The following is a 16613-nucleotide window of genomic DNA, read 5'->3' on the forward strand; positions in this document are numbered from 1 at the left end:
GTAGCATGTCGGCTACAGTACTTGTTCAGGATGACTTGCAGACCCTATAACAATGACATTCGGTGTGTAGAATATAGCCACTATGCTCTGACTAACACAATGTACTTTTTTTAAGCAGTTTTCTTTACCCTGGTGTTATCTGGGCCATCTAGCCTGGTCACTTTACATTCTTCATTTTTAACAACCCTGAAACTCCACAGAGCTAACAAGCTGACAGCCATCTTGGAATGGACGGAGGAGTGTTTAGGCTGATGTGAAGAGGAGAAATGTGGAGAAAAAATCAAATCCAATTAGAATCATGATTTGGATTGAGAGGAAATGAGTGGAAGAGAAATGGGAAATAAACAGTTGATAATTAACTGCTCTCAATCGCATAGCAGGGCGATGAACACCTATTGCAAGTCACTTCCTGTTGCGCAAGCCAGATTCCAACCAGCCAACTTAATTTATAGCGGAAGGGCGAGGGGATTAGTTATGTCATTAGTCACTCTAAAGAAAAGTCCACAAAAAATGTCTTCTTTACCCTCCCCTCTTTGATTTGCAGCCAGGCTTTACCGCTCTGTGCCAAAAGGTCAGTGTGTATCTGGACCTGAGTGGGCATCCATCATATCACTCTTCCCCACAGCCATGCCCTCACTACAAGCTGGATGCTATCAACCAGCAACTATACTCTGAAGCCAAACTCCTGAACTAGGGGCCACATTTATCAGTGACGATGTTGACAGATTCAGATTCATCTCGCTATGGACAATTCTTACATGCAAAAACACGCCCCCTCCTTATGCCTCCTGAGAAAAAATATATTTTATTCCCTATGGCATTTGAGATATATGGTCATTGATCTTTTTTGTTTCCATGAACTGACAGAAAGTACATTTAAAAATAGAATGCATTTTAGAAGAATGTGTTTCATGTTTAAAATATTGTAATAGGTAGGGCATTGTTAGAGGTCCACCAATAAGTGGCAGTAATGAGGGAAATGGAATCAGCCATCTTGAAAGCCATCTTACCTGAGATTCTGTTGGCCATGTGTTTGTTTGTCCACGTTAAAGATAGACCTTGACTGATCTGCAAATCTACTTGTATGATAGAATGGTGGTATACAACATCCAACATGTTTTGTCATTGTCGAGGTGTTGATGGATGCTTTGGGCCAGACTTTAGAACTAGTGTAAAAGATGCCCTATTTGTAAGTTTGCTTCCAAAAAATTATCAAGTGACCTCTGCAAACTGTATTGTGATTTAATGGTAAAGATTCTAATGGAATATTTTGTAACTGTGGTGTTGATAAAAAGGCAACTCCAACCAGTTTTTTTTTTGTCCTTTGTTTTTAGTATTGAAACATGGCTGAATTTTAAAACATTGGACAAACCACTTCCCATAGCCTGAGATGATCTTGTCATTTAGTGGGTTAGACCAATAGTTTACCCTTTTGTAGTGTGACTTATCAAAGAAACGTATCACTTGTGTACAACTGATGTTGGTACTTCATTAGATGTGCAGTGAAGTCCAGTGCGACACGTATCTTACATTATTAGATGTGCAGGGAAATCCAATGTGAAATTGATCTTAACTGTGTGCAGTGAACCATGTTTTATGTCACATGTTAAATATAAATATTGCACTGCATAAAAACAAACACGAGGGTCAAAATGTGAGCTGTGTCTGGGGTAGAGTCCCTGTTGGAAATGATGGAAACCAACAGTTACCTATATTTGTAACTACACTATCTATTTGCAGTACTGTCAAAACAAAGTTAAATCCTGAGATCACACAATTCAATCATTCCTCTCACTTTCTGTTTTCACACTCCTCTTCCTGATTGACGGCTGTTGAATGGTTCCATTGACACTCTGTCCTCACCTGGCCCCACCCACGTTTTACTAGTTTCTGCTCAACCAGTTTAGCCTCCTTCCCTCCCTGACTGTTTACTCTATATAGCATGCTGCGGAAGCACCTGTGGCTCACTTTGCTCAGACCTGACGGACAGGACAGACAGAATATTTAACAGTCTCACTTCGTTTTTAGCCTACTACTACCAAGAACCTAACAGCACCAGGGTGCATCAGTCAATCCCCATGTCTACTGACCAGGAGAGCTGCCATCTGTGTAAGGAAGACCTGAGGGACCCAGTTTCCATCCCGTGCGGCCACATCTTCTGCTCCATCTGCCTGAAGACCTACTGGGACCACGCTGACCACACCGGTTCCTACAACTGCCCACGTTGTCGGGTCACCTACAACAAGAGACCCACCCCACGCCGCCTCCAGACCTCCCGCTCCTCCTCATACTCAACCCACTCCCAACCCAGGATGTCTGAGACCTACCCTCCTCCACCTCCAGACCCAGACTACAACTACGCCGGACCACAAGACGTGGGATGTGATATCTGTATTGGGAAGAAGCACAAAGCCATCAAGACATGCCTGATGTGTCTGGCGTCCTACTGTGAGAGGCATCTAAAGCCCCACTATGAGAACCCTGCCTTCAAGAGGCACAAGCTGGTGGATGAGATCGGCCATCTGGACAGACAGATTTGCCCCCAGCATCAGAAGGGTCTGGAGCTCTTCTGCAAGACGGACCAGATGTGTATCTGTGTTCTGTGCACCGTGAAGGAGCACAAAGGTCACGACATGGTATCTGCCGAACAGGAGAGGTCAGAAGAACAGGTAAAACGGCTTTGCGTGATTTTTGATCCAAACTTTTATATTATGATGATTTATCTCTTTGAAGTAGTTGCCTTTCTGTACTGTTAAAATGACAAATCCATTAGTGTAACAGGAGAAAAAAAACGGCAACTTTTTCCTAGGCTTTTCAATAGTTTGCCTATTCAAAACCATAAGGTTTCTGTAGCCAATTGACTGCTGTTGTGTGACTGAGGGCGACAGGTTTATTGTTGGAGTAGAGTAGCTAGTATCAGCCAAGCCCCTAAAACAAATACTTCAGGCAATCAGTTAGACCCACCCACATGAGTGAAAGCAGTTACTGTAAATGTGTGTGGGCTGGGGTGTTGTAACCTAACCTCTATTCCAAGAACTACTACTGGCTAGATTTTATTACTGCATTGTCTGAACCTAATGCACATTATAATAATGCATTTTGAAGGCCATTTCAAGTTACATGAATGGCGAGCAAAAAGATGCCACTTCACTCAGCCACAATTTTTTGTCGGTAGCATTTGGGTTGCTCACTATTTGGAATATTTTGGAAACGATTGTCTGACTTGTGGGGCTATGTCACTGACGTCCTGTGTCCTCCGTCCATAGCAACGTCTGGGGGCCACCCAGGCAGAGATCCAGGAGAGGATCCATGAGAGGCTTAAGCAGATGGAGGAGCTGAAACAAGCTGTGGATTCACTCAAGGTACACGTCTCCACAGCACATAAAATACAGTAGGTTTTGAAATTACACAATTACAATATACTGTTAAGTCATACTAAACATACTGTAGATGTACTCAGTGTATATTTCTAATGTGTGTCCTGGAGAGACAAATGATCTTTTCCCACCAAGAGATTTCATAATCACAAATATCAATACATCACCAATAGAGTTCCATTATGACTAACCTCCTGGTACAACCCAAAATGCTTTAGAGATTTTAACAGCATGCCCATTAAGTGTGCCCCTTTCCTCTCCAGAGCTCAGCCCAGAGGGCTATGCAGGAGTGTGAGAAGTTGTTTGGCGACATGATGCGTTCCATCGAGAGGATGCAACAGGAAATGACCAAGCTCATCTCCTCCAATAAGAGGGCAGCACTGAACAACGCTGAGGGTCACCTAGAGCGTCTGACCCACGAGATCGCTGACCTCAAGAAGCGAGACAACGAGATCACACAGCTGTCACGCACAGAGGACCACATCCACTTTATCCAGGTGACTAAAGGCTTGCACACATCGCACCGAACGTGGATCTAGCGTTTGTCTTCTGATCGTTCAGTGCGCTTTGTTTTAGGAACCACCGTAAAATCTGTGAGCACTCAGTTCACAAATGATGTTCAGAGGTGCTAAGTACTCTCGGGCTTTAAAGTCTAACACCCCTCACCCTAAAACAGCTACTATAATATTTGGGCTCAAGCCAAGGAATGACACAAGCAATTTTAAACATTGCCTTCCCCCTAACACTATATATCTCATATTTGAGTGGCCCGCCAAGCTCATCACCCCAAAAGAACCAGAACTCTTTGCACAATTTGGGTTAAGTGCCTTGCTCAAGGGCACATTGACAGATGTGTCACCTAGTTGGCTCAGGATTCGAACTGGCAACCTTTCGGTTACTGGCCTAATGCTACTGCCGCTTCAATGGGGCAGAAGGCCGTGTGTTGTTGTGATTCTGGATGGCCAGATGGCAAGTAACAATGACAAGAAGCTGCAATGTGGAGACTCGTAGCTGGCTAGTTTAATCTTTATTCTTGATACCATGTCTTGTTTTGATGTCACGTCTATGCTAATATGGCAAAAATTCACTAGCTAGCTAACCAACAACCGCAATGATGTATTTGAGACAACAATTGTGCAAATGCATTTGTTTTTAAATGGACATTGAAGACTAAATAGTTACATGTCAACAATCTAAGCCAACCCAGTCTGTTTTGACCCATAGTTGCGCACGCGTCAGTTTTGTTGTTAAACAACCAACCTGTCTATAATAATTGAAGACAGGAAATGACACGAGCCAATTCAAATGATGAATGTGTCATTTGAAAAGAGGGCATGTCGGCCTCCCGGGTGGCGCAGTGGTCTAGGGCACTGCATCGCAGCGCTAGCTGTGCCACCAGAGTCTCTGGGTTCGCGCCCAGGCTCTGTCGCAGCCGGCCGCGACCGGGAGGTCCGTGGGGCGACGCACAATTGGCCTAGCGTCGTCCGGGTTAGGGAGGGTTTGGCCGGTAGGGATATCCTTGTCTCATCGCGCTCCAGCGACTCCTGTGGCGGCCGGGCGCAGTGCACGCTAACCAAGGGGGCCGGGTGCACGGTGTTTCCTCCGACACATTGGTGCGGCTGGCTTCCGGGTTGGAGGCGCGCTGTGTTAAAGAAGCAGTGCGGCTTGGTTGGGTTGTGCTTCGGAGGACGCACGGCTTTCAACCTTCGTCTATCGCGAGCCCGTACGGGAGTTGTAGCGATGAGACAAGATAGTAATTATTAGCGATTGGATACCACGAAAATTGGGGAGAAAAGGGGTAAAAAATGTTAAAAAAGAGAAGTCTGTCCTCATCCATTCACCCATCTAACCATCTCTTATCCTCTCTGTCGTAGAGCTACCACATGCTAATCGCTCAGACGGAGGCTGAGGAGCTGCCCACAGTCTCGGTGAACCCCTACTTCTCCTTCGGACCCGTCACCAAGGCTGTCTCTGAGATGAAGGTCCATCTCCATGACATCAGCAATGAGGAGCTGGTCAAAGTGGCCACGATTGGTGAGGCAGTGAGATGATGCACTGTAACTTCAGTTGGTTACTGCCATTGCTGAATGAATGATGTAGAGCCGAGACCTAAATTAAACCCCAGGCTTTTGTCCTTTTTTAAAACCGTAGACTTGGAAATGCTTCAGTAATTGACAGTATATTTTTATGGAGAATATTTACTCAACCAGAATTTTTCCTCTTTCAGTGAACAAAATGCCTTTCTGCCAACTGGATGAAGGCAAAAGGAGAAATACTGTGAAAGGTGAGTCAATCAACATGAAACTCCCCACTGATCTCATTCTGGAAAATACTTGGAATGGTATTAGTTCAAAAACAAGAATATCGACCCCACCACTCCCCCAGACCTCCACCAAACCCACAAACAACATTGTTAGGTGGTTGCTGAGGAAATATGGGCTTGCCTTGTGTTGTAGCTAAATTCCAATAATAACATTTTCAAAGGGCGATCGCAGCGTAATCTGAATTTCGAATGGCTCCTTGAGTGATTATGATTTCCTTATTGCTCGGCTCTGCGTAAGAAAACAAAATGGCTCCTCTAGTATCGTTGGAATAGTAAAGTGGTCTGAGCACCTTGATCTTTATTAGAGGGCACTCAATGGTCAGGTGGACCTGAATATTTACATTGGCTGATAAGTTAACTCTCTTAGAACGCCACACATGCATCAAGCGATTCTACACAAACACACACTCATAAAAGTTGGATTTTCTGGGGATATCCGAAACACTAATAAATCCAAAGATTGTAAAGTAAATTTCCATGCATGCAGTATCAGACTATATTGTACAATCCAAATACAATGTTATGTATGTATGTTTTAATTTTTTGCATTTCCTGCTCTTTGTAGCCGATGCAGTTGTTGCCGTGTACAAGACTCCAAGCCAGGAGCCCCAGTACAGAGAGGACTTCCTGAAATGTATGTCTATTTAATGATTCTCCTTCTGAGACTATACTTACCAAATCAACTACTATAGGACTGAGGGCTCATTCTAGTGCCATTTAATTATTCATACTATTTGATCATTTAAGTGTGAACTACTGTTCATAAATTGCGTCAAAACCAGTATAAAGACAGGAGTTAGTGTAAAATACTACCTGGCGCCCAGCCCACATGGAAACAGACTAGTGCTGTGATGGGAGTAGTCTTACCACATTCCTTAGATACTAGGTGTGTAAGTGGGCATGCTCAATGAACTTTATACCGGTTTACTGCGGTGAGTGGGAGTATAGGTTTGTAAAAGGGTTATACAGAATGACATCACTGTGTTGGCAAATCTTTCTAAGCTACGTTACTTGACTACTACAACTATTGGACACTACAGCTTCAGCAAGTTTAAAACCTGCTCTGAATAGGACAATCAAGATATAGAATAGAAGTGCGAACTGAGCATGCGGAAAGGGAAACATCGGTCACAAGCAGATTTGAATAACTGTGGTCCGAGCTATACATGTAAATAAATGGCTCTGCCTCCGGTGGTATTCCAGATGATAGGCCAAGTGGTCGTTCTTCCAGACCAGATGGGCCAAGTGGTCGGTCATCTCGTCCTAGCCGTGGCTACAGAGAGTACCACCAGTTCTGACCTGGCTGAGGGGGTGCAGGCGCACACACAGCAGCACAGCCAGGTGAACCAAGTCTATAGTACATGAGCTACTGTGGCTGTTCTACTCTACCTGCATGCTGGTGCACACCTGTCCTGCAGGGTCACAAGTTTTTATTTTGTAAATTTTTTGGTTGGGTGGTTTACAGGTACAATATCAATTCATATATTCAGTTTATATAACATGTAGCTATGGGCACCACAACTTTATTTTTTAAAGTAAGAAATACATACAGAAATAATTATTTTGATCAAAAAGGATTTTGTAATCGTACAATTGGTATGTAACCATGTTTTCCACCCCGTCTAGCAACACAGGTTAGTTGTCAGTGCCCACTCCCCTAAACATCCAAGGTTCCTTGTCAACTGAGGATGCTTTTACATCCTCCCTCCCTTCCCATTTCCTCCCAGAGAACCCTCCCCATACCATGCCTTCCCCCTGCCAGCAGTAATCATCTGAGAGATTCAAGGATCACCGTGAAGTAATATAACATAGCAGATTGAACATTTACAATCATGCACTTTGAAAAAAAAAAAAAGTGTGACTTTGTCCCAGAAGCATTTAACTGCAGTTCACACCCACATTATATGAAGGACTGTGCCTACCTGATTTAGGGGACACAGTGAACAGTTTGGCATGGGGCCAATTTCATCATATAACTTTCCTTGGTGTTAAATACAGTTCAAATAAAGTATAAATTGATGGCTCAGATTATGGGATGTCAAGGTCATATTTTTCCATACTCTGTTCCAGTTAAAGGGTTGTTCAGATTCACTTAGATCTGTGGACCATACTTTTAATGGCTAGCTCAGAACATGAGCTTTCTAAAAGTTGTTTATATGCAGTGCATTCAGAAAGTGTCCAGACCTCTTCTCTTTTTCCACATTTTGTTACGTTACAGTCTTATTCTAAAATGTATTAAATACAATTTGTTCCTCATCTATCTACACACAATACCCCACAATAACAAAGCGAAAACAGGTTTTTAGAAATGTTTGCAAATGTATTACAAAAAAAAAAAAAATATTTACATAAGTATTCAGACGCTTTGATATGAGATTCTAAATTGAGCTCAGGTGCATCCTGTTTCCATTGATCATCCTTGAGATGTTTCTACATCCTGATTGGAGTCCACCTTTGGTAAATTCAATTGATTGGACATGACTTTGAAAGGCACAAACCTGTCTATATAAGGTTCCACAGTTGACAGTGCATGTCAGCTAAAACCAAGCCATGAGGTCAAAGGAATTGTCCGTAGAGCTCCGAGACAGGGTTTTGTTGAAGCACAGATCTGGGAAAGGGTACCAAAAAATGTCTGCAGCATTGAAGGTCCCCAGAACACAGTGGCCTCCATCATTCTTAAATGGAAGAAGTTTGGAACCACCAAGACTCTTCCTAGAGCTGGATGCCCGGCCAAACTGAGCAATCGGGGGAGAAGGGCCTTGTTCAGGGAGGGGACCAAGAACCCGATGGTCACTCTGACAGAGCTCCAGAGTTCCTCTGTGGAGATAGAAGAACCTTCCAGAAGGACAACCATCTCTGCAGCACTCCACCAATCAGGCCTTTATGGTAGTAGCCAGACGGAAGCCACTCCTCAGTAAAAGGCACATGACAGCTGGCTTGGAGTTTGTCAAAAGGAACCTAAAGGACTTTCAGACGATAACAAACAAGATTCTCTGGTCTGATCAAACCACGATTGAACTTTTTGGCCTGAATGCCAAGTGTCACGTCTGGAGGATACCTGGCACCATCCCTGCGGTGAAGCATGGTGTTGGCAGCATCATGCTGTGGCTGTTTTTCAGCAGCAGGAACTGAGAGACTAGTCAGGATCAATGGAAAGATGAATGCAGCAAAGTACAGAGAGATCCTTGATGAAAACCTCCTTCCGAGCGCTCAGAACCTCAGACTTGGGCAAAGGTTCAACTTCCAACAGGACAACGACCCTAATCACACAGTCATGACAACGCAGAAGTGGCTTCGGGACAAGTCTCTGAATGTCCTTGAGTGGCCCAGCCAGAGCCTGGACTTGAACCTGATTGAACATCTCTGAGAGACCTGAAAATAGCTGTGCAGCGACACTCCCTATCCAACCTGACAGAGCTTGAGAGGATCTGCAGAGAAGAGTGGGAGAAACTCCCCAAATACAGGTGTGTCAAGCTTGTAGCGCCATACCCAAGAAGACTCAAGGCTGTAATCGCTGCCAAAGGTGCTTCAACAAAGTACTGAGTAAAGGGTCTGAATATTTATGTTAATGTGATATTTCAGTATTAATTTTAAATACATTTGCAAACATGGGGTATTGTGTGTAGCTTGAGGGGGGGAAACAATTTAATCCATTTTAGAATAAGGCTGTAACGTAACAAAATGTGGGAAAAGTCAAGGGGTCTGAATATTTTCCGAATGCACTGCATGTCATATCTTGTTTTCATTAAACCATTTTCTTCATTACCCACCCTTATTCATCAAGTCTGCTAACTTAATTGTAATGGTCAGAATTGTTAACTTATTTTTTTTATACCTTAAGACAAAATATGCAGCTGAAGAGATTCCATATAAAAGGCTGCGGCTACAACTCTGTAATTATAGTGAGGGGGGCTAGGGAGGAGGGGGGTCAGGGAAGGGGGAATGGTTTTACAGAGGGTCTTCTGGGTGGGGAGCGACCAGTGCTGTGTGTGTGGGGGGGGGGGGGATTTGAATGTTCCAGCTGTGTTGATATCCTAGCAAGAAACCATATTTATATAGCAATGCTCCAAGAAACACACCTGTTCAAAAGGACACACATAAAATAGAGAACCACTTGTACAAAGCCCCAAACAAAACTAATGTGTAATCATAATGATTTATAAGAACCTCAATTACCATTCTTGGTAAAGGCAAAGATCAAGAAGGCAGAATCACTTTCCTTAAATGTATCCATAATTGAAAGAAAATTACTTTTATTACATCCATTGAAAGAATATTGCTTTTATCAATGTCTATGATCCAAATATGTATTTATTTATTCTCTGAACAGCATATTGTCTGAATTCACCGAATTCCAAATGGTTATTGGGACAGGCATGAATCCCATTCTGGACATGCAGGACAAATCTAATAAGACCAACTACAATCTTGCAGGGTCACATTAATCATAGCCTGGTGTCCTGGTCCCAGATCTGTTTGTCCAGCCTTGCCAATGCATGAGAATTACCAGAGGAGTTGGCAAAACAGCACAGACTGATCTGGGACCAGGCTACGTTACTCGCCCTTAGTTTGCCTGGTGAAACTCAAGGTCACTTTGCTGACTTGAATGACTGGTAGCATTTGCAATATTATGTTTGTGGTAATTCAACTAACTACGTCTGACCTTTTTGACATTTCAGATTGGGGATGTGCTAGGCGATAGGGTACTTAAATCTGGGACTTGGGCTGTGTTTAGACAGGCAGCCCAAATCTATTAAAAAAATCTCACTAATTGGTCTATTGACCAATCACATCAAATATTTTTTAGAGCTGATCTGATTGGTCAAAAGACCAGTTACTGAAAAACATATCAGAATTGGGCTGCCTGTCTAAATGCAGCCATTGTTTTGTATGATTGCGTATAATATTGGTTTTAAACAACCTTTTACATTCCATAACTAACCTTGTCATTTCCAGTATTGTATGGGTATAAGGGTTAAACGATCAAGCCCATAGGAAAGAAGAGCATTCAGTTCACACAGTGGCCCTCACTCATGACTTGCTTTCTCTCTCTCCTCTCTCAGATGCCTGCGTTCTCACCCTGGACCCCAACACAGCCTACCGCCAGCTATACCTGTCTAGAGGCAACAGGAAGGCAGCCCTGAAGAGAGAACCACAGGACTACGCTGACAGTGCCTCCAGGTTCGACTGCCTGCCCCAGGTCCTCTGCAAAGAGCCCCTGTCTGGAGGGGCCTACTACTGGGAGGTGGAGTGGAGTGGAGAGGGGGCCTCCGTGGGCGTCACCTACAAGGGCATCAAGAGAGTAGGCTACGGGGACAGCAGCCGCATCGGCTACAACCGCAAGTCCTGGAGCCTCTTCTGCTCCGATTCCAGCTATTCCGCCCGATATGGTAAAGACCAGGTGGAAATCAATGCACCCTACTCCTCCAGGATAGGGGTCTTCCTGGACCACTCAGCAGGCACCCTCTCATTCTACACTGTAGGGGACACCATGTCTCTCATACACCGCTTCAAGGCCTCCTTTGCTGAGCCTGTCTACCCAGGCTTTTGGGTCTGGTATGAGTCAGCGGTCACCATCCGTCAGCTGTCATAATATTATATTACCTATGATTAAATTATGTATTGATCATCATACGTATTGTGATTCAAGTAATATAACTGCACTTGTAATTTGACTCGTTTAGTATCCCCTTTTTTCAAATTGTACTATTTAAATTGGCAATGATGTTTTACTTTGTTCTATTGAGGTTTGAATGAATGTTTTATACTGTATATAAATCATCAAATAGAGATAGATATCTCTGAACAATTTGGGTTTGGTGAGTAAAGGAATAAACATGATATCTATAATGTTTTCATAATCATGAAGGATCTACTTTAGAACAGACTGATGTGTCAACTAATATATTTGATAAACAAATATACTCTATGGATCAGATGAATAAAATACACCTGAAGTTGTATATAAATGTATCACACAGAGAAACTGGAATGTGTAATACAAGTTTATTTTATATTAATATAGTATTTCTGTCGCGTGTGCATTCAACCCAATAATTGATTTGGAATAATTGTAATAAGCACTATAAAGCTAGGATGACCCTTACTGCCATAATGGAAGACCTGGAAGAAAGGTCTTTATATAAAATGTTTTCCACAAGGGTCGGCCATTGGTGAAATAGCCGACTCACTGTAAACCGGCTACTTTTTCCGCTTCATATAACTGTTCATTTAAGTTTCAATTCTATAGTCAGTATAGCCTTCTTCCGCTAAAATGAACAATATGCATCTTCTAGTGATAAGATAGGCGCCTGTCCGTCACAAAGCGAAAAATAAAAATAGGTATTTTAATTGCCTTTGTTTTTATTGGTCTAATATATTACATACTTTTGTTCACTTTCTAGCATTCAAAATAATAGATACTGGCTGCAGTCCAAACACGTCATTTTTACCCCCTCAGTCCTTGCGCTAGCCACTTACCCTCTGGGGAATCCCCGTCTAAACCGGATGCAGTTTGATTGCCATCTTAAGTAGAAGTCCAATTCACTAACGATGCCACCTCGGCCCACAATTTAGCTTGAGGGAGCGGGTGAACAACTTTGGTCACTTGCAGGATTATGACACACAATTCAATGCAAACTGTGGCCGCGAAGTGTCAAATTTAATCAACAAGGCGGCATCTTCGGCATGTCAGGAAAACATATGAAGCTAGCTTGCTAGAAAATATATATACACATTGATTTTAGCGTTGGCAAATTGGCTTAGTCTTGTAGTGAGGAGCCTATAAAACATAGCTAGATTCATAATTTTTTTGGGGGGAATTCTGAAATTTATTGGAATAAATGACTAAACTATAAAACTAGCTAGCCAGCTATGTATGGGTAACTGTAGCTAGCTACCTGACAGGAGTGCTAGCTAGATATGTTAGCTTAGTAGACATATTTTTTTAAGCTCAACTTCAGGACATTGCCTCTCCAATCATCACTCTCCCTCGCTTGGGCAAGGGACATATTAAGGTACACTCGGATGTGACGATGTAAAACGTCATTCAAAGGCTGAGGGTTTAGGGCCGAGGGATGTCTATTTTGAGTTTGAAACGCAGCCACTGTATCTTTGTCTAAATCCCCAAAACATGTCACTACAACTCAATACATCACTACTGGGACAACAAGTCAATTTGCTTACCATTAGTACATTAAACAATACATAAACAAAGTTTTGCAGTATAAACCCACGGGGGGGGGGGGGGGGGGGGGGGATATTTAAATATACTTAAATCATGCTTCATTAACATATTTTAATTATATTTAAAATTATGTAAATTGGAAGAATTTAAATATATTTAATGTACATTTTATTTGTATTTTATTAGCATTTTAAAGTATATTAAATACATTTAAAATGATCAGAATTGTAACTTTTTTTGTACTTTTGTATATTCTTAGTATATTAGACAAAGAGCAAAACAAATATACTTTGAAATATACATTGTATGTATATTTGTCATAAATTAGAAATATACTAAAATTGTATTTATAGTCTCCTCACTACAAGACTTAGCAAATACACTTCTTCTCATTAACCACATTAGCTATTGTAATAATAATCTTCTCAGCCGATGTTAACTTTGTATTATTCTTTTCACTCAGTCATTTAAATCATTATTGTGGAGTCACTACAATGTTGTTGATCCAACCTCAGTTTTCTCCTATCACAGCCATTTAACTCTGTAACTGTTTTACAATCACCAATGGCTTCATGGTAACATCCCTATGCCGTTTCATTCCTGTCCTGCAGCTCATTTCAGAAGGATGACTGTATCTTTGATATGTCTGGGTGGTGTAATACATAACCCACAGCATAATTATTCACTTGACCATGCTTACAGAGATTTTCAATGTCTGATTTGATATTGTTACCATCACCTTTTATGAGGCATTCAAAAGGCTCTCTGCTCTTTGTCGTTGAATCTGTGCTTGAAAATCAATACTTGACTGAGGGACCTTACAAATGTTGTATGGGGGACAGAGGATGTGTTAATCATTTAAAAAATCATGTCAACCCCTATTACTTCACACATAGTCCATGTAGCATATTATGTTATTTGTTAAGCCACATTTGACTAATTTAGGTTTCCCGTAACAAAGGGGCTGAATTCGTATGCAATGGCTATATTTTAGTTATCTAATTTGTATTATTAATTTTTTACTTTGACATTACAGAGTACTTTGAGTTCATTGTTGACAACAAATTACAATTAAATCAATTTTAACCCCCCTTTTTAACACAATAACATTTGAAGAAATACAAAGGGTATGGATACCTTTGCAAGGCACTGTATACTTATAGTGTACTTGATCACTCACAAGCAGAGTTTCATAAAAACAAAACTGTGTCTTTTGAATGAATATAATAAATTACAATTAAAGCGATTGAAATTGAAGTATAGTTTTAATGAGTGTGTTTAAGTTGAATGATAGTGAGCATATAGTATACTTTAATGAATTTAAAGTACACTTTTAATAAGTATACTGAAGGTTGATGATAGTTTATTTATAGTATATTAAAAGACTGGAAAAATTATTAATATAAAGTACACTTTTAATAAGTGTAATGATATTGTATTTATGGTAGACAGTGCAATAAAAACATATGATGAGAGAGAGAGAACAGCAGGTCAAAACAAGTAAGTGAGAGAGAGTGCATGTGAAGGAGTGACAGAGAGAGGGGGAGAGTGAGTGGATAAGTGAGTGAACGTGAGTGATAGAGACTCCCACTCTCACTCAATCTCTCACTCACTCACTTTCTCTCATTCTCTCTCACTCACACTATGGCACTCACTCATACCCTCTCTCACTCTCTGGCAGTGTGAGCAGTGGCAATTTTATCATGTAAATCTTGGTGGGGCAAAATAATTTTTAAGTGAGATGCATGCCAGCAAAGCCACTACACAACACAACACTAAACTATACATTAATTGCACTATAATGGTGACAAACCGTGCCCACAAACTGTCAGGATCTACTTAAAGCTGTCCCAACAGCAGAGTCACAACAGCAGTCCCAACAGTTTACCACTGGCTATCAGCGGAGCCTTGTCTGGCAGCAAAACAGTTCATTCAGCCTCATTTACTGACTTTAAAAAAACATAGCTGATATGGCTGACTTGCTGAAACAAATGTGGTTTCTTGGAAATATTCTGTATGGAGGAATGGTCTAAGATCCCTCCTAATGGGGTGACAGGTAGCCTAGTGGTTAGAGCATTGGACTAGTAACTGAAAGGTTGCAAGATCGAATCCCCGAGCTGACAAGGTAAAAATCTGTCGTTCTGTCCCTGAACAAGGCAGTTAACCCACTGTTCTTAGGCTGTCATTGAAAATAAGAATTTGTTCTTAACTGACTTGCCTAGTTAAATAAAGGTAAAATATTATCTTGACTTTAACATTCATCTGAAGACTGTTATTTATCTAATTACCTAAATATGTTTAATTGTTACCGGATTAAATTAATCATGTAACGATTAACTCATTAGGATCTGGGGCACCATGAGAGCAGTTCTTTAAAGAGTTACCATCTCCCGAATTAAACTCTAAAGGTCTTTAACTATCACATCTATAAACAGTCAATTTATTAATCATAACCTCGTATCAACAGTCGTAACCTCCTTGTATCTGCAAAAACCAGAACCTTACTACACAAATTGGTTTTATTATTTATTTACTAGCTAATTAAAAGGTAACACAGGATATATACACACACTTAAAAAACAGGACCCTCCCGGACTGACAACAATATGGCTGCTCGTTACAAAAGACATGGAGAGGGCGAGAGAGAGAGGGACAGTCACTTAACGTTGGTACATTTAGAAACTACTCTCACTTATAGTAATCCTATACACATGAACCATCGCCCGCTTGGACTAAGAAATCATGAATGTATTGATGTGAAATGACTTGGTTCACCGTGTATTTCCCTCGGAACCGGGCTGCCTTGGAAAGGGGGTTGGGCCTTTTCGCAGCACGCTTGTAAGGCTCTGATTGTCCAAAAGGGTTCCAACAAGTCTTCTACTGTTGTTCTCCTCTGCAGTTGTCCGGTATCCGGTGACTTGTCATGTAGTCCTAAACACAACTACAGTTTATTTTCCTTCCATTCGCTCTGGAAGATGCTTCTTTGAAGATAGGCTAGCCAGTCGTGTCGATGGTTCCTTGTGGGGTAATGAGAGTAGCGTAATACGATGGTTTGAACAGAGTAGTCGAATGGTCCCACTTAAATTCACTTTCGAATATACTTTACTTAGGACAGCTAATCAGCTGTACCAGTGATTGTCCGGGTGGTGAGTTTATCGTCTCTACCTCGTGTTGAGATTCAGAGTTCAGACCACTTTAAACATAAGCTGCAGCTCTACGTTTCTCTGATCTGGTATGTTAATTTCTTTATGCAGTTTGTTTGAAAGGGTGGTTCCATCAGGCTGACACGCTCTCTGACCTCACTTAGGGGCATGACTTGTCACTGTGCAAAGTTTATGTAGGAGGGGGTTAATAATAAAAATATGTAAAATCACTTATGGCTCCTAAAATCACACCCCTCTCTTAACAAAACACTTTCATAATTTTTCACATTACATGCACAACGCATAGGATGAACACTTCAGACATGTAGTGGGTATACTTTCCAAGTTACAGTATTTCCTTTACAACATTCTTAATGACATCACAAAATAACAAACAAAATTACATTAGTGTTCTATAGATTGCCTCTGACCATTCCCCATGTTCTATGCTAAAAATATTGTTCCAGTATTCGCTTTTGAGCGTTTTTATTTCATTTATTTTACCCTTATTTTACCAGGTAAATTGACTGAGAACACATTCTCATTTACAGCAACGACCTGGGGAATAGTTACAGGGGAGAGGA

The 16613-nt window shown here is 41.5% G+C and overlaps 1 protein-coding gene across 1 annotated transcript; it reads left to right on the plus strand.

The window, feature by feature from the left end:
- The first annotated feature begins 1788 nt into the window (after window positions 1-1788).
- On the plus strand, window positions 1789-12935 carry ftr83 (finTRIM family, member 83). Its single transcript, XM_039005995.1, has 7 exons — window positions 1789-2669; window positions 3267-3362; window positions 3641-3874; window positions 5252-5411; window positions 5605-5661; window positions 6266-6334; window positions 10764-12935. Exons 1-7 carry the CDS (start codon window positions 2079-2081, stop codon window positions 11291-11293), a joined length of 1737 nt encoding a protein of 578 aa, XP_038861923.1. The 5' UTR covers window positions 1789-2078; the 3' UTR covers window positions 11294-12935.
- Window positions 12936-16613: the final 3678 nt, after the last annotated feature.

Source organism: Salvelinus namaycush, chromosome 12, assembly GCF_016432855.1.
Source record: "Salvelinus namaycush isolate Seneca chromosome 12, SaNama_1.0, whole genome shotgun sequence".
Lineage (NCBI taxonomy): Eukaryota > Metazoa > Chordata > Actinopteri > Salmoniformes > Salmonidae > Salvelinus > Salvelinus namaycush.

Bases quoted from the DNA above. Each gene is read 5' to 3' on its own strand.
- ftr83 (XM_039005995.1), top strand. From the start codon at position 2,079: ATGTCTACTGACCAGGAGAGCTGCCATCTGTGTAAGGAAGACCTGAGG. The intron at 3,363-3,640 runs GTACACGTCTCC...TTTCCTCTCCAG, and splicing joins AAGCTGTGGATTCACTCAAG to AGCTCAGCCCAGAGGGCTAT. The intron at 6,335-10,763 runs GTATGTCTATTT...CTCCTCTCTCAG, and splicing joins CAGAGAGGACTTCCTGAAAT to ATGCCTGCGTTCTCACCCTG.